General features: G+C 33.5%; 1 protein-coding gene across 1 annotated transcript in view; it reads right to left on the bottom strand.

Annotated features, from left to right (window-relative positions):
* Window positions 1–25,620, bottom strand: part of LRP1B (LDL receptor related protein 1B) — a gene marked incomplete at its 5' end in the record, with an annotated part of 553,279 nt that overhangs the window by 155,371 nt on the left and 372,288 nt on the right. The window contains 4 exons of the mRNA XM_039222492.1: window positions 16,975–17,094; window positions 18,536–18,655; window positions 18,776–18,892; window positions 22,271–22,364. Of these exons, the coding sequence (XP_039078423.1) occupies window positions 16,975–17,094; window positions 18,536–18,655; window positions 18,776–18,892; window positions 22,271–22,364 (451 nt within the window). The remainder of the gene's footprint in view (window positions 1–16,974; window positions 17,095–18,535; window positions 18,656–18,775; window positions 18,893–22,270; window positions 22,365–25,620) is intronic.

Genomic DNA, 25,620 nt, shown 5'->3' with positions numbered 1-25,620 from the left:
AAAAGGAATAAAGGAATATGTTCTGATATATTGGGCAGCTTGTAGAGTGTGAAAATAGAATCAAAGAGAGACTTCCTATTCTAGCACCTAGTTGGACTGGATAGCATATCTTACCATAAACACCTTGATAAGCTGGGTACAATTAAACAGGCATCCTTGAAATTTCATGAATACCCAAATTGGGGACATTGCACAAAAATACCTCACAGTAATCTTCAAACTATCAAAGTCACTGAAAACAAGTGAAGATGGAAAAACGGTCACAGATCAAGGAAGCAAGGAGACAGATGAATAAATGTAATGTGGGATCCTAGAACAGAAAAAAAAAATATTAGCGGAAAATCTAGTGAAATCTGAATAAAGTGTGGAGTTAATTAATAAAAAAAACTTAAAAAGATTCAAACTGAGACCTATTCATAATATAAATGTAAATGCCGTTTAAACTGCAATTAAGGGGCATCTGAGTGGCTCAGTTGGTTGAGAGTCTGACTTCGGCTCAGGTCACGATCTCACATTTAGCGGATTTGAGCCCCGCATCAGGCTCTGTGCTGACAGCTCAGAGCCTGGAGCCTGTTTCGAATTCTCTGTCTCCTTCTCTCTCTGCCCCTCCCCCACTCATGCTTTGTCTTACTCTGTCTCTCAAAAATAAATTAAAAAAAAAAAAACCCTCCAATTAAAAGACAGAAATTATCAACTTGGAAAAAAATTCCAACTATGTATATTCCCAACTCTATGCAAACTGTGAGAAATAAACTTTAAATATAAAATCACAAGTAGGATAGAAGTAAAAGGATGGAAAAAAGATACAGCATACTAATAATAAAATCAAAGAAACCTAGAGAGGCTGTAATATCAAAGTACACTTCATAGCAAAAAATGTTACTCAGGATAAAGCAGGTTATTTCCTAATGACGTAAAGTTCATTTGATCAAGAGAAACCTAAGAGTTCTAAATCACCAAAAGCAAATTTCACAATAATGGAGGAAAAGGGGTAAAATTGCAAAGAGAATTAGACAAATGCACAGTAATAGTCTTAATTTTTAATCCTCATCTCACAATAATTGATAGAATAAATATACAAAAATCAGTAAGGATAGAGGAGACTTAAAAAGCCCTATCAACCAACTTAATCTAAGGAAATGTATACAGCACTTCACCCAACAGCAAAATACACTTTCTTTTCAAAAGCTTATGGAATCTTTATCAAAATAGACCCAATCCTGGACAAAGAAATTGTTTATATAAAACATTTATATTACAAAAGAAGAAAGGTTTGAACCAGTGACCTCAGCTTCCACAATGAACTAAAATAAGGAGAGTAAATTGAACCCCAAAGTAAGGGGAAGAAGAGAATGAAAAGACAAGGCATAGACTACGAGAAAATATTTGCAAAATATTTAGCTGAAAAACAACTTGGATCCAGAATATATAAGAACTTGCAAAATTCAGTAATATAAAATAAACTATCCAATAAAAAACGGGAACTTAAGTAGATACTTCAGTAAGGAAGATATATAGATAGCAAATAAGCGTATGAAATGATGTGCAATATCATTAGTCATAAATGTTATGCAAATTAAAACTATTACACACCTATTAGAATGGCTAAAATGTAAAAGTATTGAGTATTGGCAAGAATGTGCAGGAAGTAGAACTCTCTAACACTGCCTGTGGGAATGTGAAATCGTACTTTGGAAAAGAGTTTGATACTTTCTTAAAAAGTTAACAGGCACTTACATCATCTAGCCTTCAGTTCCTAGAGAAGAGAAAGCATGTGTTCATAAAAAGATTAATACATGAATGTTCATAACAGCCTGATTTGTAATAGTCTAAATAGTCTAAAGTTGACTTGAGTCAGTCCAAATGATCATACATGGGTAACTGAATACACATATTGTGTTATATCCAGACAGTAGTATACCTCCAAGAAATATAAAGGAATAAACATCTGAAATCCATCAACATGGATAGTCACAAAGTAATTAAGCTGAGTGAAAAAGCCAGGTAAAATGCATGCATACCAAATGATTCCGGGTTTACCTAAATGCACACTAATCTATAGTGACTGAAAGCAGATAAGTGGTTTCTGATGGAGACAAAGATACAGGAAGTGCTGAGAAGGAGAGACATTGGAAAGGGAAACAAATAAATTTCTAAGAGTGAAAAATATGTTTATTATCTTAACTGTGATGATGATTTCATGGCATACACACCTGTTAAAATTTATCATATTGTATATTTTTAAAATATATAGCTTATTGTTTGCCCATTATATTTTAATAAAGCTGTTAGAGAAACAAACAAGACTCACAGGGGAGTATAGTGCATATACAGAATTGTCATTCTAACACCTTGTGGAAATGATGTCACACAGATCTAAAGATTCATACCAGTTGCACTCTCTTTAACATTTCTTATTATATTTCCTATTAGTCTGTTCAGTCATAGCCCTTTTTAACTCTAAAGATATTTTATTTTTTTCTTTCTCCTGACAACAAATACAAGCATTCACAAAACCATTTCATTCTGTCATAAAATTTTACAGTATTTATTTAAATATTTTGTTCCTTTCTGTCTCCATTACAGAATAAATAATTGAGTGATTTGACCTATGCCAGTGCTGTTTAGCAAAAAGTGCTGGAAAAAAAGGGGAAAATATTTTTGAGGGACTAAATTACTTATATACTTACTAAGTACATATATATATACATATATGTATGCACACTAGGTACTTCTATACCTCCTAGGTGCTTATACGCCTTTACTTTATTACACCCTCTCATCAGCTTTCCAAGGACAAAACAATAGCCATTTACAAATGAGGAAATAATAGATACCTAAAGAAATCTACTCAATTAATCAATGTTCAAATCAAGAATGGAGCTCTACTACTAGTTGTGCAGAGTTCATAGGCTCTTTTCATGAACCTGTCAAATCTACTGCCGTAGCCCACTTTTCTTCCTAGAGATGGGGAGGCCTATTTCAATATATAAGTTTGACATGCAGTGGTTTTTTAGCTTGAAACCTCCTTACAATTTAACTCATTTTTCCATAAAAATCAAGCCCAAACCATTGAACTGATCAGGAGAAAAAGCAGTACTTACCAAAAAATGAAATAAAATATATATAAATTTAAAGAAAGGAAACCAGAGTCCCAATGTCCAGATTTAGAAGAGAAATACATTTGTCTGAGCCAAAAAAATGACTGTTTTTTTTTTTAATTTCCTTTCTTCACTCATTTTTCAAATATTTATTTGTGCCAGATTCTGTACTATGTGCTGGCTATATATTAGGGAGTTATAAGATATATAGATCCAACCCTCTTGGAACTTAAAATTTGTCAAGAGAGACAGTAGATTTCATTATAACTTTTTAAAAAAAGCAACAACATTGAAGCAGTTCATAAATATAGGACATTGAAAATCTGGTAGAATGTATGTGAAATCTCTGACAGGGTTCATATAAGCTGGCCACAGACCAACAGTGTGAACACCATGGTTTTATTTGCTTTTAATCAAACACAATATTAGAATACAAGAGCAAGCATATACAATGGGGAACAAGAGATACACAGCACTTAAAAATACTGCACTCTGTTTCATAGATCATATCCAAAGCATAGATGTGGGAAGGTTTCAAGGGAGAATAAACCACTGATTAATAGAATGGAAAATAGAACCCATGTAGAGAGATAAAAGAAAATGGAATTATTTGGCCTGGAGAAGGATGTGAAAGAATTTAATGTGAGAGTCCCTAAACAAAGGAATTTTACACAAAGAATTGTGTTAGGATATTCAAAATTTTGATTGGAAGGGATTAAAAGAAAATTAGACTTAATTTACAGTATGAGGATTTTGCCCAGACATATAAGTTTTGTTGGCTTAATTGTTTGTTTATTTGGATTAGGGGTGGTAGATGTGCCCCTACTTTAACCACATGACCTCTAATAACCCCTTTCCAACCGCAGATTCCATTATAACAATACATGGGCTTTAGATGGAACTGAGTGGACTTGACATTTTCAGCTCCCTTCCTAATGTGGTTTAGAAATGAATTCCATGTTAATTCGGCAACATGTTTAGTGAACACTTTCCATCTGTCCAGAAGATGCTGAAAATTACTAAGTCATATCACTGAGCCAAGAAATGAAACCAAGTGGATGGATAATTCTGCACTATGTAGAGGTAGTAAATTCCAACTGTGAAAAACAAATAGCATGAAAAAAGTTCTGGAATTTAAGGCTGGCATTGTCACCCCCCCAAACCCCATACTGGATGATAATCATACCTTTAGTCAAGACTCACATATAATTACATTTGGTTTAAGTATTCCAAACTAGAGATTTTAACATGTTCATTTCTTGCACCTGTTTCAGTGCCAAAAAATATAGCATTTAGTGCCAAGACTTAACTGTATCTTCCAAAAAAGAATCTGGACAATTTATGTCCAATAGTCAATTACAAAGTTTCGTAAAATTAGAAAAAAAGAGAATGCTTTGTTATTAAAGTTTTCCAAAAAATCAGAACAAATCAATGTTAACGACCTTCACTTGTGCATAGTAAAATTTTTGAAAGCATATTAAGAGTGATATTAGTATGAAAAATTACTTTCTTCTCAATAGCCACTTGTATTTTAATCAACTTAATACACATATTAATAAACTATACATTGTTTATTTGTAATTATATAGTATATATTAGTTACTGAAAAAGCTTCAGGAAGGAGCAAAATGGTTTTATTTTAGATCATGTTTATTCATTCAGTTAATCAAGAAGAGGCCAATGTTTTCAAATGTGTGGCCTACTTGTCACAGACGGTAAGCACCAGATAGCTCAAACAATATATGAACATGGTGTTAGATAGTATGGAATAACTGGTAAGAAAATTTGCTCTGTTCAAGTTTCTTTCATTGTTCCTAGCTGTTTCATTATGAAAGTCTGGCCATGGATTGATAGTTCTGAGACACTCAATAATCTCTTTAATGAAGAGAGAATTGAATTTTGATAGGCCAGCATCAAACTAGAATGAAGTCAAACCAAAATTTAATGTCATTGTTTGTTCTCATTGTACTTATTTTTATTATGACCTTTATGGCAAGCCAGTAGATTACCATTTGGGGTCATGATCAATGGTTTGTTCTTCCAGGGAGGGTTTTGTTTGTGTGTGTTTGTTTGTTTGTTTAAATAATAGACAGTGTTTACACTAGACATTAAAGAAAGGTGATAATAAAAAGCAGACTGACTTTTATTTGGTTTATTATAGCTTTCAAATTGTCTATAGATAAAGCATCCCTTTATTGCCACTTCTAACTTACTTATCATTAGCGATGATAAGTTCCTTTAAAAACTTATTTAAAGGGCACCTGGATGCTGAGTGGCTTAGTTGGTTGAGTGTCTGACCCTTGATTTTGTCTCAGGTCATGAACTCAGGGTCATGGGATCAAGCCCTGTATCTGGCTCCTTGCTGAGTGTGGATTCTCTTTCTCTCTCTCCCTCTGCCCCCTTCCTGGGCTCATACTCTCTCCCCTTCTCTCTCTAAAAAAAACAAAAAATCAAAATCTATTTAAGTATGTATATATTCTTGTTGATAACTTTCCACTCCAACTTATTTAGGATTATTTGTCTGTGTCCTAATTCCTCACCTTATTGTAAATTAGGACAGGTTAAGGAAGCTCAACTGAGAAGTGGTTAAGTATGTAGGTCTGGAACCAGATCCTATGGGTTCAAATATCTGCTTAACCAGTTTCTACCTTGTTCACTTGGGTAAAATAATTACTTGCATCTTCTGAGTCTTATAGCCTTACTTAAAAATACAAATAATAATACTATATGATGCACAGGATTATTGTAAGGATTAAATGATATAATATATATAAAGCTTACTACAATGCCTAGCACATTAATAAGTTTTCAAAACTATTAATTATCTCTATTAGACTTTGAATTCCCCGAATCTCTAATATGGCTGCTTAGTTAACATATTTAATAGGTGTTTATTAATTTTTTAAAATAAATGAATAATATAAAAATACAAAAACTACACTTAATTATACAAGTAAAATATTAAAAACAAAACAAACAAAACAAATTGTGCCAAAGCATGTTGTAAGATAAACTACTTTTATGCAAGGATTTTAGCTTCCCTTTGTGAAGAATAAGAGGGGTTTATCTGAGAGCCCCTTATGCACCTTTTGCATAATTTTCAAGTTTCCTATTGGTAATACCCATACCTATTGGAAATATCTCTTATAAATCAAAATTTTTAAATTTCCAATATTAATTTTAAGATGCATTATATATATACGTATATATAATGGAATATTATTCAGCCATAAAACAGAATGAAATCTTGCCATCTGAAATGATGTGGATGGAACTATAGAGTATAATACTAAGTGAAATAAGTCAGAGAAAGACAAATACCATATGATTTCACTCATATGCGGCATTTAAGAAACAAAACAAACTAGCAAGGGTAAAAAGAGAGAGAGGCAGACAGATAAGAAACAGACTCTTTTTTTATCATTGTTTTTTAAGTTTACTTACTTATTTTCAGAGGGACCGAGAGCACAAGTGGGGGAGGGGCAGGGAGAAAGAGAGAGACCGAGACAGAGAATCCCAAGCAAGCTCTGCACTGGCAGCTCGGAGCCCAATGTGAGGCTCAGAGTCACAAAATCCTGAGATCATGACCTGAGACGAACACTTAACTGACTGGTCCACCCAGGTGCCCCCAGCCTCTTAACTACAGAGAACAAACTGCCGGTTACTACAGGGGAGGTGGCTGGGAGAATGGGTGAACTAGGTGATGGGGATTAAGAAATGCACGTGTGAGAAGCACTGGTGTATGGAATTGCTGAATTACTATATTGTACACCTGAAACTAATATAATACCATATGCTAACTCTTCCAGAATTAAAGTAACACATTTTAAAATCTAAATTACAATTACTTCTATTAAGATATTATAAAGTAGACATGATAAATTATGAAAGAAAAAATATGTATATATTTGCTTGTATTTTAGGTGAATGATTCTTTTTACTTTTTTTATATTTTATTTATTTCTGAGAGAGAGAGAGAGAGAGAGCAAGAGCATGAACAGGGGAGGGTCAGAGAGAGAGGGAGATACAGAATCTGAAACAGGCTCCAGGCTCTGAGCTAGCTGTCAGCACAGAGCCCGACACAGGGCTTGAACTCACAAACCGTGAGATCATGACCTGAGCTGAAATCAGACGCTTAACCGACTGAGCCACCCAGGTGCCCCTGATGATTCTTTTTTTCTAACTGAATGAAATGTCCTTTATTGAAAAAGAACTGAATGAACAGAGTTCTGTGTTCATAAAATGTTTCATTATTCCTAAAGATAGTTTCCTGTACCTTTGTGATTCCCTGATAGTTATCCACTGGAATTTTTACTGCTCAGTGTGTTTATATCAAGATTATTGTGGCTTTAACCACTACTAGGATCAGACTGAATATGTGAGCAGTTGTTCCAAAGGATTCTCTTCATGAAGCAGCAATCATTATGGTACTAGATTTATGCTAATTCTGAGAACTCTGTGTTTATCCAAAGAACTTCTAGGACAGGTATTTATGAAGCAATAAAACACTTGACCACCTGTGGAGAATTTCTAGAAGCAGATAAAAATATTTATATGAGACATCTAACTCTCTGTTATATTGATAGAGTTAACTAATACAGTTGTATGATCCTTTTATAGTAAAATCATAATTAATTGGCATTAAGTAATACATTGAATATTCCAAGTATGTTTTCTTTTTAGGATTCAGAAGCTAATTACAAAGAAGACTAAAATATAAAGAGACTCCATATTTGGTCTTAAAAAAAGATAATTTTATAAGGTATTCAGAATGGGGTATCTCAAACCATATATGCTATGTCATATGAGAGATTTCTGCCAGTAATATCACCAAATATTACTTGCTGATAAAATAAACTAAGACCTTCGAAATGTCTTCAAAAAGTCAAAACAGGTTAGATGTTACTCTTTCAATAACTTGATTAATTACAATTTTATGGTAAATATTCTATAACATTTAAAAATATGTTCCCAGCATTCTGATAAAGAATCTTTTTAGTCTTCTACTCACTATTAAATAGTTAACACACCCAATAATTGTTAACATACTCAGCTCCTGAAGAATTGATTTTAATGAACTAAGACAAATTACCGTATGCTTGCTTTAAATTTGATCTTAGTATTTATAACAGAATACTATTGTTAAATACAATTGTTAAGATAATATTGCACATATGAAAATCTTTTGTAATTCCTTTTAAGATTATATATTAATATATGAACTTAAATGTAGAGATCTCTGCTTGAGTACAACATATAATTCACATAATCCAAATACTATTAAATAAAAATGGAAGTTTGAAAACATATTAGATTTATTTGAAGCTCAATAAATGGTATCAGTTTTGATTTCTTCCCCTTTTTCTCAAATATTAGCCAAAATCCAGTAACTATCAAAACAAGAAACACATATAACATGGAGGTTTCCTCCTTCCTAGAACACAGAATGGTGAAGAATACAATCATATAGATAATATGATCTATAGGGTGAGAAACGTCAGGCTACAAAATAGATATGCTCTCTATTTCTCTAGTTTTTAAATACTTTTAAAGCTACTTCTTCATGAAGTTTAGGTCAAAGGAAACTCATTATGAATAATTTCTGTTTATATTATTTTTATAATCTCTCTCAAGATTTTTAGATTAGAGAAATGGAAATATTAATTAGAAGGTTAAAATTTTAAATGACAGCAAAAATAAGTAATAATTTTCTCTGACATCCATAACCCACCAAGAGGTAACGGAGTTCATTATCTCAGACTAAATCCTACATCACCTCTCTATTCCTGTCATTTCCCACATGGACAATGAACAAGAAACCATAAATAAATAGTGCCCTAATGACATGAAAACTATAGCCCAGAGCCTTGCATCCTAGGCATTGAATCTAAGACAGACGGGGGCATAAGTATGACTATCAGAATCATCATCTATACATCTGTCCACAAAGATTACAAAGCTAATAAATGGTACAATTACAACTCTACGATAGGTCTTTTACTAATATATTATGTCCTGAAATGTTAATGGATGAAAAGGACTGTCATTTTGCAAACAAAATCTGATACCAGTTGGATTCCCAAACTGATTTTAACACAGAAGCACAAATCTAAGTTTTCTTTAACAGTTGGTCATTTCAGTTTTATCATCTGTATGTTCCTAAATGAAATGACAAGGATTTTTTAAAATAGTAATTTAAAATTCTATGTATTTTGAGTCCAGTCTCAGAAATTAAGGTATCAAGAGACTCAGATACTAAGCTTTATTACCTTTCTAATATAGAACATATAACCCTATGTTTATGTATTATTTATACTTATAAAATCTTAAAAAAGATTATAAATAAATTCTACTAATTAGAAGTCCAATAAAAATATCATAATTGATGTTTCAGGGTTTCTTACTATAATTTATGAGTATAGAAGAGGCATCCAAACTGCTTAAAATACACACATCATGTTTTCATAGGCTGACAATCTGAATAAGATGATTAGTCCTCTAACCAGCTGAAAGAAGCTACCAGTCTTATTTTTTAAAGTGATAAAAAATAATATTTTCTACAAATCAATGCATTACCTATAGTACTGGTATTGAGAAAAAGCACTACAATCTTTCATTCTATGTATTTTCACTCATTAATATAAAGTATAATCATATAAACATAGCATTAACACTGAATAACACTGAATAACCCCTGAAAATAAATGGTAATAATATTCTTTAAGGAAATCACCAGTCCAAATGACACCTGAATGGAATCTTATAAACCAAAACAAATGTAAATATTTTGTTGTGAAGGTAGACAAAAAAGGCATTTATTAAAGTTCTACATTTCTTAAGTATTTTTTATAAAGTGTCTAATACTTACTTTTCCCATTCTACTATATATCTGCAACTAGGTGTGTGTGTGTGTGTGCGTTTTATTTTGCATTTTTAGACAATCAAATATATCTGGCAAAGGATGAGGGGAGCAGTATAACAAGGATGAAAGTTTTTCAAGCAAAAATATCACAGAATGTTAAATTACTGACTCAATTTCCTTTTAAAAAATATCAACTACACCAACCCAATTCTTATCAAACAAATATTCAAGTCTCTTTCTTTACAAACATAATTATATGCCCCACTGGGCAAAAAGCTTTTTCCTTTCATGGCTTTTATAACAGACCAGTCTAGAATCTGAAATGTGTGGCATGTCTCCTGACTCACTGTGTGAGTTCCTTGTTAGCTTTGTAGAACAAAATTTAAATCTCACAATTTCCTCTTATTATTGAGAAAGAGAAAACAAAATAAAACGGCATCACCAAAAAATTGCATATCCCTTTGGTAGAGACAGTCAATGCATGGAAGTTACTAAAGACAAGTTATAAAAAGACTAAATGTGTTCCTCTTAGACTATTAAAGGATTCATATGTAGGTCATTCATTTTTTCATATAAAAACTAGACAGTAATTTCCTAGCCCTATTCATACAGATAGGCTCTCCTTTGAGGGCTTTATTGGAACCAAAATATTTCAGTGCAAAAGAGGCTATTTTTCTCTTTCTTTCACTCTTTCATACACAGACACGAAACATGGGAATGCTGTCCAGATTGATGTGGGACAAGCCAATGCTACCCACATCACTGAGAAGGTAAGTGTTACCCTGACCGAAGTTTATCTCAAAAAGATGTCAAACTTCCAGGAAAAACATCTAGTATCATGTATATGACATAGTCAACAAAAGTCAGGGGCAACTCTATGACAATACGAGTAGTAACTAGATTGATAAGCGTAAGACACTTATTTATGGCTCGTCACAAGACTTGGAGATTTTCAGGATCACGTGTCTCTGTATGTCTTAGCTCAACAGTATTCATGTAATAGCAGAAACTTAAGATCAGTTTGCAGCTCACCAGAAACGGAGACACAGAGACAGCTAGCCAAGGCTACACTTCAGCAGTGGGTGATGGGGCCAGCACTGCATAGCAAGGGTCACAGTACAGGTGCAGATCAGACCAAGCAGGCAGCAGAGACCAATCAGGCCCCAGAGAAATGAGGCCCTTTCTCCTTCCCACCTGCTAACATAAAGATGTACAATCCCACCCTTCTAAATATCTGAGACACCATGATGCCATGTGTTTGAAAACTTAAATCTGTCTCCCAGCAGCTTCCCTCAGTAACCTGCCTCCCTCCTGCCCCCACACAAAAAGCTATAGCCACACAGTATGGAAGAGGGGCTTGCGGTGTTCATATAATTTGTTTGCTAATCAAAATATGATATGTAAATTGGTAGCCTATACTTAAATTCAGGAAACACTGATTAAAAATACTAAATGATCTCTTAACTAAATGCATGTAAGTATACTATGGATTATTTGAAGTCATGAAACTAACATTTGCTAACCGCTATTTTAAGTGGAAGTAAATAAATATTTTGAAAATAACTAAATTCAAATATCACAAATTATTTTACTGTAGTTACAGCCACCAAAACCAAAGCTTCTCTCTTCAAACTCATTCCACGGTCTCTATCTGAAGCTTAATATTGACTACAGGGTTAACAGATTTCTGCCCCTGGATGTTGTCACACCTGCTTTGAGTAAACGTTCATGTAAGTTGACAATCGGAGCACCTGAGCAGGGAGCTGAGACTTCATGGTGTCTAAAGCACAGATTGTATGAAATGTGTTTTACTTTATTTGCCAATGGATGTGTAATAATTGTAACATGTAAAAAAATAGCCTTCAGTATGAAAACGTGTTATTCACATTTATACACTGGAATACTAGAAAATGCCAAGCTCAATTTCTATTGAAAATACAATAAAATTTGTGTCAGCTTGTAAGATACTATTAACTGTTAGGAATATATTAATAAATACATAAATAAATACATATATTAATAAATTAATTAATAGATACATATTAATAAATACATTAATTAAAAAAGACACACATGTGAATAATATACAGCCACTTCAAAAGAGGGGAAGAAGTGAAGGGGAGAGGATAGAGGTGGGCTTTATGTGTTATTATAGGGATCTGAGTGTTTTAAAAGATATACCTTAAGCCAAATGTTAAAATCTATTAAAAATGATAAATTGCTTACTGCATGGCTTTCTGTACAAGTCTATATGGTAGAAGTATTTTATAATTTAACATCCACTCGCTTTAACTTAAAAAAACATGTTTCTTGTATTCTTATAGTTTAAATAGATGAATTCCAATTTCCTCAACAGACATTTAAGGGAAAATAAAAGCACCCAAGGATCAGTTCTGTCTTTTAGTTTGAATGTGTTCAGTATCATGCTGGAAAAAACAGGCTGCACAAAGTAGTACAAAGCTACTGTAGGAAACTCAAGTTCCTCTCATAAGCCCTAGTTAGTGTGATTAGAGCTAGCACATTAATGTGAGATAATTAGCCAAGCAGTAGGGAATAAACCAAGACTGCTCAAAAGCAGCAGCAAATGATGCTGAACCAACCTGAGAGCAAAAATTCTAGATGAGGTGGAGGAATGCAAGAAAACAGGAAACATGACCATAGGAAAGAGCGATAGGGCAGAATAAACAGTGGGGTTCCAGAGAGCTGGGGTGTGAGTATGGAGTTGACCAGGAAGGCCCAGGTAGAACAACAGAAAAAAAGAATGTTACACAAACATCTAGGGAATGGAAAATCTAAACTATCAGCTGGGAAGAGAGAACATAATGGAGAGACATGGATTCTGATATCATCTTATAATAAGAGTCTAACCGTAGAAAAGTTTCAACTCTAATTCCAAAGCAAAGCATGAATCTACTGCAGATTTGTCAAATTCCCAAATCTGCATTTCCTGCCTAAAATAGAAAAAGGCAGGCAGAAGGTAAAGAAAGTTTGAAATTGAAATTTGGAGTGGAAATCCTAGGGCCACTACGACTGAGGTATTGAAGATAGTTTGGGCAGGCATTCAAATATGGTGTTTGTCCAATATTGTAATAAGTAATGGAGCAGCCCACCAAGAATATTCGTCTATAATTTAGTCAAAAGGTATATGTTTACATTTTACAAAGCTTATTTTTCTCTGGGCATTAGTAAAGAAAGAGGAAATACCTTCAAGTGAAAAGAACTAATTTTATAATAGCCATTAGCGGAAAACAAAGTTGAACCCGTCTTCCCATGAATATAAGCATAACACAGATTTAAATCTTTACTTACACAGAAATAGAGCTAAAAGATGTTTTTAAAATATTTATGAATTTAAATCTAAACGTGCCAAATGTAGTTTTTACAGACTCATAAATTTAGCCATCTCAAAATCTGTGTCATAAGATGGGAAGATATGTAATTTAACTTTAAAATTTGTATCCACTCTCACAAAGACTAAACTACTGAAGCAAGACTCTTAAACTATATGTAATTTACATCTACTCAAAGTGTTTTCGAGGCCTCCTTAAATTCTAGATTAGCATAACATTTTTACACAAACTGAATGTTAGTTATTAAATCTGCATTACTTACAAAAATTCAAAAATTACACTGGGCAGAATTCAATAAACATGGTATTTCAGTAAACATAAAAATTAAATAATTTAAAAGATATTTGTACATTAAAGGTATTTTAATCCCTTATACTAAATATGATTTGGTTTGTTTGTAAGCTATTCTGCTCTGTTTTGTTAGGCTTTCCTATAGGGTCTCAGTGACTCTGTGCCCCTACGCTGGTGTATTATTTATACAATTTAAAGGGGAAAAGGGGCGCCTTGGTGGCTCAGCAGGTTAAGTGGCCAACTTTGGCTCGGATCATGATCTCAAGGTTTGCAAGTTTGAGTCCCACGTTGGACTCTGTGCTGACAGCTCAGGGCCTGAAGCCTGCATTGGATTCTGTGTCTCCCTCTCTCTACCACTCCTCTGCTTGTGCTCTGTCTCTCTCAGTCTCAAAAATAAATAATAAAACATTTAAAGAAAAGAGAGAGAGAAATGTGTTTCATTTAGGATATATCAAGGTAGAACAAATTACAATGCTAGAACTTTAGAATTTATAGAAGTCGATTAAATATAAACCTATAGATATTGCTTCTGAGAAATAAGACGTTAAGAGTTAGGTGAACTCCAAGAGTAAAGCAGAATCTCCCTCTAAATTTAGCAGTGGAATAAGAAAGTATAGAAGAAAATTGCAATAAAAATGAGTTGCATACTGAGGTTTTGTAACAGAGAATATAGGCCAGTCACTCAACAGCATTTCATGCAAATCTACTCTCCATCTTGCTAGGCCCTCAACCTGAGAAACAGTGAACCTTACCTTCTATTCTAGGCAAGGTCTGTTCCCACAAAGAAACACATGACTCTGACTCAAACAATTAGGCCTTACCTTGATTGGGTTAATTTTAAGAAGTGTTTTCATTTGCTTGTTTTGTTTTTTGTTTTTTCCACTCATTGAAAGTATCAATAGGTGAGCTATCCTGCAAAAGTGTTAACAGACACAGCAAAAACACATGGCATTTCTATTTTTATTGAGGGCAGAAGAGAAAGGAAGGAGCTAACCTTTTTAGCCCACGAGGAATAAAGATTGAGAAATGGTATACTAAAATGTGACGTAGAAGTTTTTTTTATATTAGTTTATTGCCTGCCACAATAAAATTTTATAGTGGGTCTAAGGCAAATCAGATGGCAACCTTCCCGTCTCTCCTCTCCCTCTTACTGTTTGTATGTATGTGTTCAGATATTGGTCTAGAAGTTATGGCGATACCTGTGGCCGGGAGAATTCTATATAACTTTATAACAGAATACATTTAAATATTTTTCTCTTTACACAGAAACAAAGAGGTGGCTTTATACCATGTCTACAGAGTAGGTGCTTTAGTGTGAACTAACCTTGTATTCAAGTCCCAGTTACACCACCTGCAAGCCATGACACTAGGGGTAAATTATATAACCTCCTTGGAATTCATTTACCTCGTCTATAAAATAGGGATAGTAAAGGGGGTCCCTGGGTGGCTCAGTTGGTTAAGAGTCTGACTCTTGATTTTGGCTTAAGTCATGATCTTACAGTTTGTGATACACAGCCCTTTGCTGGGCCCTGCACTGATACCACAGAGTCTGATTGGGCTCTCTCTCTTGCTTTCTCTCTTTCAATCTCTTAATCTCTCTCTCTCTCTCTCACCCTCCTTCCCAAAATAAATACATTTTATAAAAAATAGGAATCAGGGCACCTGGATGGCTCTGTCAATTAAGCATCTAACTTCAGCTTAGGTCATGATCTCACAGTTGGTGGGTTTGATCCCCGCATTGGGCTCTGTGCTGACAGCTCAGAGCATGGAGCCTGCTTCAGATTCTGTGTCTCCCATTCTCTTGCTGTCCCTCCCCTGCTCATGGTCTCTCTCTCTCTCTCAAAAATAAATAAGCATTAAAAAATATTAAAAAAATAATAGGGGTAGTAGAGATTACATGAGATAATGACTATAAATCCTTTACCAAGTTTCCTGGACTATATGGTAAATACCAAATAAATATTAGGCACCATTAATTATTATAACAATTGATAATTATTAGTTTGAAAACTATATTTTCCCACAACAGTTAAATAATACCGAAGTGAATAAGAACAAATTAATAGGTATTCCAGAAAAAATATTCATATAGCTAATATAAGTCATTAGTCCATTTCACTTTGGGAAACCAAAAATACAAAAGACTAGCCATTAATATAAAAAGCAAACTGGCCATTAATATAAAATAGTCTGTAAAAGACTTTCATAATTGTTAGGGACATATCAGTGATCCTACACTTCAGGGCTTTGTGAATTGTTTATAAAGAACAATTCTATAAAGTGGTAAATGGGGTTCATGATACTGTGGTAAGTTATTCTGGTTCCATGTTCTGAAGACAGTACATGGAAGACAGAATTAGGAAAACGACTTGAAGACACATGATTGTCATTTATTACACATGTCTCATGAATGTTGTCCTATACAAGTGGAATTTCAAAGAACATAACGGTTTTTCATTATTTTCTTTTTTCTCAGAAGAGGTAACTAAGAGCAGTGTGGAATACAGCAGATACATTTAACCCAATTTTGGCTATGGAAGTCTTGGAAGTACTGTCCTCAATTTGGAAAAACTTTGCCTTTCGTAATCAGTTGCCAGATTAAATATTGTTTTGCTTCCCCAAGAATGCCATGTTTGTGTATTCACCTACAACATAGCCTCAATTAATATTTAATAAATGTTGACGAAATGAATTACACATGACAACTCTTCATTTCTGTCTTTCTGTTGACATTTCAAGATAGAATCAAATGCATTAAACAAAATGAGTATGTTCTACATTTCTGCAACATTAATAAATAATTCTTATAAATAAAACAATTGATTTTAAGTCAAAAAATAAATGTTTCAGAAACAAATGCTAACTTAGGTGAACAATGTCACCTACTAAAACAGAACGGATCCTTTTCTTAACTTTCTCTTTCTTTCATAATGTTTAGGAATGGAGAATAATCACTGAATGAATGGAAAGTCCTATGCATTTAAGCAAAAGAAAAAAAAATGTCTAGAACAATAAAAAGGAAATGTCTCATTTTTTCTATTCATTAAATGCTAATACCAATTGCATAATCTAATACAAGATGATGATAGTTTAGCCTACCTTTCGGATCCATCTTTTAGAAATAGTTTTGAGTTACATTAAACAATTTTACTCTTCTGTCTTATCCCTCTATAGGTAAAAATAGCTAACCTGAGATTGTTTTTATAAAATAGCTAATCTGAGGTTGTTATGCCTCAGTGAACACAGAGACAAAACTTCCTCATGTAAGACTTTAGTTTCATCAGAATTGTGTCAAAACCCCTTTCACTGTAGCTTTGTCAGACGGTGACACAAACACAACAAGGAAGATCCAGAGTCACAAACCACTCACCACAGTTGGCCTCATCTGATGCGTCTGCACAGTCTGGATCCTCATCACAAACCCACAGCTTGGAAATACAATGCTTAGTAGTTTTACATTGGAAATAGTCTGGAGAACAGCTGTTTTCGGCTTAAGAGGAAAACATCTATTAAAATGCAGTTTTGAACAAAGACAGACATTTTATCTAAAAAATAATTAGACAAACAAATGTTAAGGACAGTCACCTGGAACTGTATTATCTTTTAATTAATAAGGCTCTGAAGGTGAAGTTTTAACTTTTATTATCTATAATATCTTTTCTAGTCGAAATAAATAACACATACTTCTGCAATGATACATTTGATAAAAATCAGAGTTTTCAGAACTTTACGTTGATTAGATATATTTTGAAACTAATTTTTAAAATAAGGAATTCAGAGCCTTTTGGAATAATTTTACCAGATAAATAAAAGTGAATGTATACATTTGCATTTTTATAAATAGAAAAAAAAGACTAAATCAGAAGATATTAGCGAATAAGGAAAAAAAAGTCATAAAACATCAAACTCTCTACTTGGGCTGAGGTGTAGAGGGAAGAGGTGAACATGTGACTCACACTGTAAACTGCATTAAAATGTAATGTAAAACTCCATTAAAATCCTAGTCATTTTAATGGATCAGCTCCTAGAACAACTAACCATAAAGAACTGGTACTGACTTTATTCTGAATGCACCATCTTAATCAAATTGCTGGGTGACTGCACATTATTTACTGATAAAAGTTTTAGGGGGATAAAATAAAACTTCAGCAAGACAGAAATGTTGACAGAAATTCTGTTGAAACCCTGAAAAACTCGACAGGTACTCTATTGTTCAGCTTCTATGTGTGCGATTGTGCATGCGTGTGTGTGCGTGTGTGAGTGTACATATCTATGTGCCTATATGTATACATGTATATAATATAAACTGTTTTATCTTTAATTTAATTTAACTTGATTTTTGGTGGGGAATGGAGATAAGAGGTGAAAAGAATAGAAGATATTTTACTATTGTTCTTTGAAATAGCTTGTTAAGATACATTAAGTAAAATACTATTTACAGTTTTTAACAAAATACTTTCGTTATGTTATTTTGCTCATCATGTATTCATTATGTATTTTATGGGGAAAAACGCAGTAGCAATTCATGGACTTGATTTCAAGTAACTACTTAATCAGTAGAAGAAAATTACCAGTAGCTACTTAATGGGGACACACACACAAAAAAAGTTTATGAATAAAACACCACAGTCACCTGTAATGTGGCTTTTGCAGCTTCTCTTAAGGATGGTGGGAATGAACGCATGTTGTTTTCTGTTTGCCATAATCTTCAGGTAGTTTTATAAGTAAAGACTACCATGTTTTAATTTTCTCTATATTCTTTATAGAGAGCTTCTTAAATAACCCATTCCAATAGATACCTATTTGGAACTGTTTACCCATAATTGGTGTCATGTTTTTCTACTCTGTGTGGTTCATAATAATAATTTTTAGGCCAATTTCACTTGGGACAAGTGAAGTAAGACAAGACAGAACATTTTAACATGACTTACGACAGTCCCTTTCATCTTCCTCATCCCCACAATCATCTTGTCCATTACATCGGAGATTTACCGGGATACATTTTTGGTTCTTTGTACACTTGAACTGACCTGACAGGCAGACATGTGTGTCTAAAAGATAGAAAAAACAAAGAAATCTGTGCTGAATCCTGCGTCTGAATTTAAATCAGTGCACACATAATCAGTTAAGAATGAGATTTATGTTCCTTAGTTAAGAATGTAATCACCTACCACAGTTGAGTTCATCAGAATTGTCTCCACAGTCATTCTCTCCATCACAGATGAAAGCGGGAAGAGCACAGAGTCCTGTTCCACACTGGAATCTGCCTGGCTGACATTTAAATTCAGCTACGGGAGAAAACATACAGGTATCATCGAATGCCAATCTTAGCTCATGACTTCTTAAAAAAGCTTCTCTGACATTAAAAACATTTATTATTTCATTATATTAAACATATCCTAGAGCACATTGAAAACGCCTCACATCTAGATAGCTATTAGATTCATATTACAGTACAGCTAAACTGTGAGCAACTCAGATGGCCTCCAGATTACATTTCATAAATTAACGGAAAGAAATCCCACATGAGGATGCATTTTGCCATGCTTTTGAGTTTATATAAGAAATAATGATTGGGTGCCTGGTTGGCTCAGTTGCTTAAGCATCTGACTTTGGATCAGGTCAGGTCATGTCAGTTCCAGCCTCTTGGTTGGGCCTGTGGTGACAGCTCAGAGTCTGGAGCCTGCTTTGGATTCTGTGTCTCCCTCTCTCTCTGGCCCTCCCCTCTCATGCTCTGTCTAGCTTTCTTTTTCTCTCAAAAATAAATAAACATTAAAACATTTTTTAAAAGATATAATGATAACGATAATCATAATAATAAGGTAGGATATATTGAGCATCTACTCTGTATTAGACACTGGGCTAGGCCCTTTCACATATTAACTATGAATTGAATCTATCGTAACCTTCTCCCCTCAACATCACCATGACCATTTTATAAATAAGGAAGCTAGGTCTTATGGATATTAATAATTTACCCAAGGATGTTCAAGTTTCAAGTACCAGACCTGGAATTTAGATCCAGATCTGACTCTGAAGTCAGTTGTCTGTAATACAACACTTACCTTTTGACTGATCCTAATGTACATTACTAATCACTGACTTTGACATAATTAATATCCTGCTTAGTTATTCAAATAAGTCAACCAAATATTAATAAGTGATACTTTAAACTTTCTTTGGAAAATTAACTATGCTTTTATATTTATGATATTAATTAAAATTTTCCTTAACATTAAAAAATAACTCAATATATGCTTGACTTCTAGAGAAGTGAGTTCTAAAATGTTTAATTTAACTCCAATCTCTAACATTTATTAGTTAATTACACTAAGTGTTTAAACTATGTGATACTTAATTTTCTCACATTCTAAACATGTGCATTTCCTCTATTTCCTGTTGCTTCATATATAACTTTTTGAATATTCCTTTGCTACCAAACCAACCTTCCCAAAAGAAGGGTTATTAACTATCAGAAGAGTTTCAATGCCTGGGAAATAACTGGAAGCCTACCTGACTTTCAAGTATGTCTCTAGAATGGTCCTTGGTGTACTGGAGCATCATAGAAAATGTAATTAAAAACTTATGATGCCAGAGAATTCAAGATGCATTACTCTTAACCATATTTATCTAAATAACATTATTGAAGTTTGCAAGTATGTGGAACTGGGAGTAAGCTTTCCAGCCTTTTCAGGTGAAATTATCAATTTTGGCAGTAACTTAGTACCTGCAAATTTTGATGATGCAGCTACTGACAAATGAATTCTAAACACTCCACAGACTCATGTACATCACTCTCCACCTCACCATAACTCTCAAAATAAAGCTTCATGCCTACAGATGTTCAGTGCTGTTAACCCGTCGACTCCAAGTAAAAGATCATTTACTAAAAGATCACAGAGATAATGTCACCAATAAAAACATGTTGAATTGGTATTTAACCAGGATAAGGATGATGCAGAGACTCTTAGATACCAGATGTCTCTTTGGTTCCCCTCAAAAGACATTAAAGTTATATTTTTTCACCATGTAGTCTGAAACTGTGTAAATGTGAAAAACTTATGCTAAACCTTTGATTACTTTTTCATATCGGTATGGTGATAGAACCAATATTCCAGTCAGCTGCAGATATTTTAGAAAGGAAAGCCCTGGGTGTCACTGACTGTAACTGTAGGTCATTATAGTGGGATTTCCTCAGAGAACATGTTAGTGAATCTGGGCAGGAAAGGTCATCTTAATATGAGGACTGATTTCTTTATTTCTATCAATTACAAAATAAGTTGTATTTACTTTAAGCACCCTATTGTAGGAAAGTTTACTTTATTATGGGGAAATTAATAACTTTCTTTTAATGAGTAAATCTCAGTTGTTCAGCAATATAATTGTTTGTTCCTTTAATAGTCCTTTTAATTCAATAACTTTAAAAAAAGAATACTTCAGGCATAATAGGATACCTATCTCACACAGAATCTACTTTTATATATTACATACCATAGTAAAAACAAAAATTGTGTAAAAAATCAAAGACCAATGGACCTTCCAGAAACATGAACAGAACATTAGAAAACCAATGACTTCTGTAAAATTTTTCTTTTTCGTTGAATATACAATTTGCTGCTTTCAAAGATAAAAATGAACTATGTGAAATAACTTCAAATGTTTTATACACTTGATAGTGACCAAAGAGATGGAATCCATCTCATGTAAGTAACTATCTAGAGACCTTAAGTTTAAAACAGTTTTGTAATTATATGGTGGAAAGTTCTACAACAGAAAGAAACTAGCTTTTACTAAGACAGGTTACTGTCTTTCTTTAGTGCAAGACCAAGGATCCTGAACTCAGTTGTCAAGATCAAGTCATGGCAACTATCCTCTGAGATTTGAGGGAATTACCATGATTGACGAAAAGCATCTAACTTGACAGGACAGTATTGGAGTGACCCATGGAGTGAACTATAAGTCTATCAAGAAAAAGTTTATTGCATGTCCATTACAACCAAAGTTACCAAAGATACCTAAAGGTATATACATGCACCACATACATATATACACATATGTGAACATATGTACATGTCATATATACATACACATACAAACACATGCGTGTATATATGTATGTATGTACATGGCACCTAACCATGCCAATTATACTTGGAGTCAAAATATAATTGGTAGTTATTTTAAGGCAACTACTAAGAGCATACTAAATTGCTGAAGAACAAACTAATGATTTATATCGGAAAGATCTCACTTTTACGGAATCTCAGTATTTTAATACTGTCAGAAAAGTTTAAAGATTAATCCCTTCAAGTAGGATATTAGTTATTGAATGGCATTCTAAAAGTTTGCCCATTTTAGCTTCTAATTTGGTGATATATCCAGTCAAAATATGCTGATTGTTACTATGCTGATTACTACATGAGGAGTGTAATTATTCTACAAGTAAGAAACTTTAAGACAAAACAATAACAAAAATTGCTGATAGCATCATTCTAAATGCAAGAGTTAACAGAGACATACCCAAGATATTTTAACAAATTTTGTTATAATTTTAAAGATTTTGGAAAAGCATCAGAAGGCAAGGTTTAAGGGCTTGCTTTCATTTCCAAGGTCTGGGATTTGAGGAACTGTAAATTCTAAATTCCTACATTCACCGATGTACTCACGACAGTCATCAGGTTCGTCAGATCCATCGCCACAGTCATCCACAGTATCACATTTCCACCAGAATGGAATACATTTATCAGTTTTGCAACGGAACTTAAGGGAAAAAAATGAAGAAAGGTTGAAGAACTCTATCACCATATAAAATAGATACTTAAAAACTTACCAGCTCTAAGCAGCCCAACTCACTCTCTTGCAGCAAATGTGAACTATGGTGGTCTTAGAGCATTCCACAATAGGGAATAAATGTACAACAAGTAACAAAATGATCTGCCAGGAAAGCACATTGTGCAGGAAAATCTCCTGAGATTTCTGGAGCACAGACAAGCTTACCCAATTTACATGTTATCTATGGCTGCTCTAGCACCATAACAACAGTTATGTAGTTGCTACAGAGACTACGTGGCCAAAATTAAAATATTTATCATCTAGGCCTTTACAAAAAGCTTGCCTAAATGCTGAATATAGATAAAAATCCCCAAAAATATCAGGAAAAGTTATCCTGAGTTAATTGAAAAGTTGAATTAATTTAGTTAATTTGATTTAAGATGACTGAATTGCATTTTCTTAGCAATCTTGGACAATTTGATTCACATCAATCAGTCTCTGTTCCTTAGTCTCCAAATGAGGAGTTTAAGATAGTCTGGATGATCCTTTCCTGCACTGTCATGTTGTGATTCCATGGAATTTTCTGAACATACTTCCTTTACCCATAATGAATATCTTACCACATAAATTTTAAGGGCACTTCTTTAAAGTAGTTAAAACTGGTAAAGTTATTTTCAGTTTTCAAAATTCTTTATTAAGTATGCATGATTTTTTAGGATAAATAAAACGAATTGTCATAACTAAAAAACAGGTACAAAATTGCACTGGAAAGTAAAATAGTCAAGGAAGATTTTATTTAAGACTATGGCAATAGTGGAGAGAGATTGTACTGAACTTCACTGAAGCGAAAGGCAGGGAGTGGGTTTAACCTATGGGAGAAACTAATGGAAAAGTATAGTCAACATGATTAGACCATCTGTATTTGCTAAGTGGTACTTATCAAAGCTGGGCTCCTACCTTCCAATTCCAAGAAACTAACACAGGCTTGGACTATCTTTTTTGATGATAACCTTTCTTATATTTTTTTTCAAAGCTTATTTATTTTTGACAGACAGAGCATGAGCAGGGGAGGAGGGGCAGAGAGAAAGGGTCTGAAGCAGGCTCCAGGCTCTGAGTTGTCAGCATACAGCTGCGGGTCTCTCACGAAACATGAGATCATGACCTGAGCTGAAGTCAGATGCTTAACCAACTGAGACACCATGGTACCTCTTGATGATTAAATTTCTCTGGGATGGTCTCCAGCTCCTTGAGGAGGCCATTCCTGGCAAGAGGCTGGGAGAAAATTTACATCTCAAAGGGGCAGAGAAATAATTCACAATTACAAGTTTTCTAAAGTAAGAGCTCTAAGAAAAGGAATTCAGGGGCCTATAGTCAGGAAGAAACTGTCTAAAGTTTAGTCAAGCTGAGGAATGTTAAGGCTATTTTGGTCAATGACTTACCACCCTGTATTACATCCTCCCCTACAAAGCCTGACAAAGAACTTATAAATAATAAATGTGTATAACTTAAAATGAATAGTTGCATGTCAAAAAAGAAAGGTGAAAAATAAGGTTGCAATAGATTTTTTTGCTGAATATGATTTGTTTGAACATTATATTTTTAAAAAATAGAAACATTGAAGGAAACTTGTAATAAAATTTGTTCTCAAGATTATCCAAAACATTATTCACTGACATATTTATTAATGTGTTTTATTTGCTCTATCATCCTTTCCATTTAAAATATTTAAATATCATAAGAAAAATAATAATTCTATTACTTTCAGACGGTGGTTTTAACTCCTTTCTTTTGAAATAACCATTAAGTGGAAGATTAATAATAGAGAAATTAGTTTATTTTGTTATATGTTAGTATTTACTTATTTGGCACACAAGTAACTTTTTCCTAGAAATATATTTCAGAAGGTTATTATTGGATTTTTTGTAAGAAAGGTGATCTGAATTCAAATTCTTCTCCTAAAACAGGAGTTATTTTACTCTCATAAGGTAAAAGAAATTAAAGAAAAATCACATTTTACATACAGAGTGTACATGTATCTAAATTAATTGTCATTAAAAATTTACTTTAAATTATTAAAACCAAACGATAGATTAAGGTTAGTAAATTTTTTCCAGCACTATCAAATTATCTTCATCTTTATTTCAATAGAAATTCAGTGAGAAGCATGTGTACAAAATTTATCTAGAATTGAAAATACTAGCTTGATAATTTTCTAAGATTTATTAATTTTCTTTTTGAAGTGATTCGGTCCTAATTTTCATGTGAGTAACTTGAAAGCAAGGTGACATTTATTTTAGCATGATGTATGCCAAACAGAGATATGCAACATCGAAAAATACAGCCTAGGTTTAATTTTGCCTAATGAAACAGATTATTAGCAAGACTACTAGGGTGCCTGGGTGGCTCAGTTGATTCAGTGTTGGACTCTTGATTTGGGTTCAGGTCATGATCTCACAGTTTGGAATTCAAATCCCACATTAGGCTCCCCACTGTCTGACAGCACAGAGCCTTCTCAGACTCTTTCTCTCCATGCCTCCCTGCCTCTCTGGCCCTCTCTCTGGCCCTCTCCTGCTTGAGTGAGCACATGCACTCCAAGCATTCTCTCTCGAAATAAATAAACTTGGAAATGAAAAATAAATAAAATAAAATACTACTACTTTCTTCAAGTAAGAGAGAATTTGATGCTAGCCTTTGCTGAACCTCTCTGAATACCATGAAGTTGATTAAAGGCAGATTTACATAATTTTCTTAAATAAGAGAGTGATTTTTTTCCTCCAGTAGCAATATGGGAGGGAATAGAGCTCTGTGAATCCAAGAGAAGAGCTGACTGTTCAGTTGATTTTCCCATATTTGCTTAGCCTGTGGTCATGTCTATGGTGGTTTTCATAAATTACCACAGGAAATATATTACCTTTATAGATAGTGACTGTCTGGGGATATAAGGCTAACTCTGAAAGCAATTGCCCTGAACATTAAACATTTCCAGTCATTACAGTATATCAAAGTACATTAGTAAGAGGATTTCATACCTCCTGAGTATATTCAAAGCCTTCCCAATCAAGATTTGAAAAATATCTAAAATACATATTTTAAAACTCACTACATATGCCTGATTTAAATAAACACCAACTGTTGGAATTATGTATGATATGACGATTGTGCTTGCCATTTCCTTTTTAATAAGAACATAAATAGGTTTTGAGCTAAGTGAAGACCAGGGTAAAATATACTTACTATGTTACTT

This window comes from Hyaena hyaena, unplaced genomic scaffold (assembly GCF_003009895.1).
Source record: "Hyaena hyaena isolate Hyena2069 unplaced genomic scaffold, ASM300989v1 scaffold_1141, whole genome shotgun sequence".
In the NCBI taxonomy this organism is placed as follows: domain Eukaryota; kingdom Metazoa; phylum Chordata; class Mammalia; order Carnivora; family Hyaenidae; genus Hyaena; species Hyaena hyaena.
This window is presented reverse-complemented; position numbering and strand designations above follow the sequence as displayed.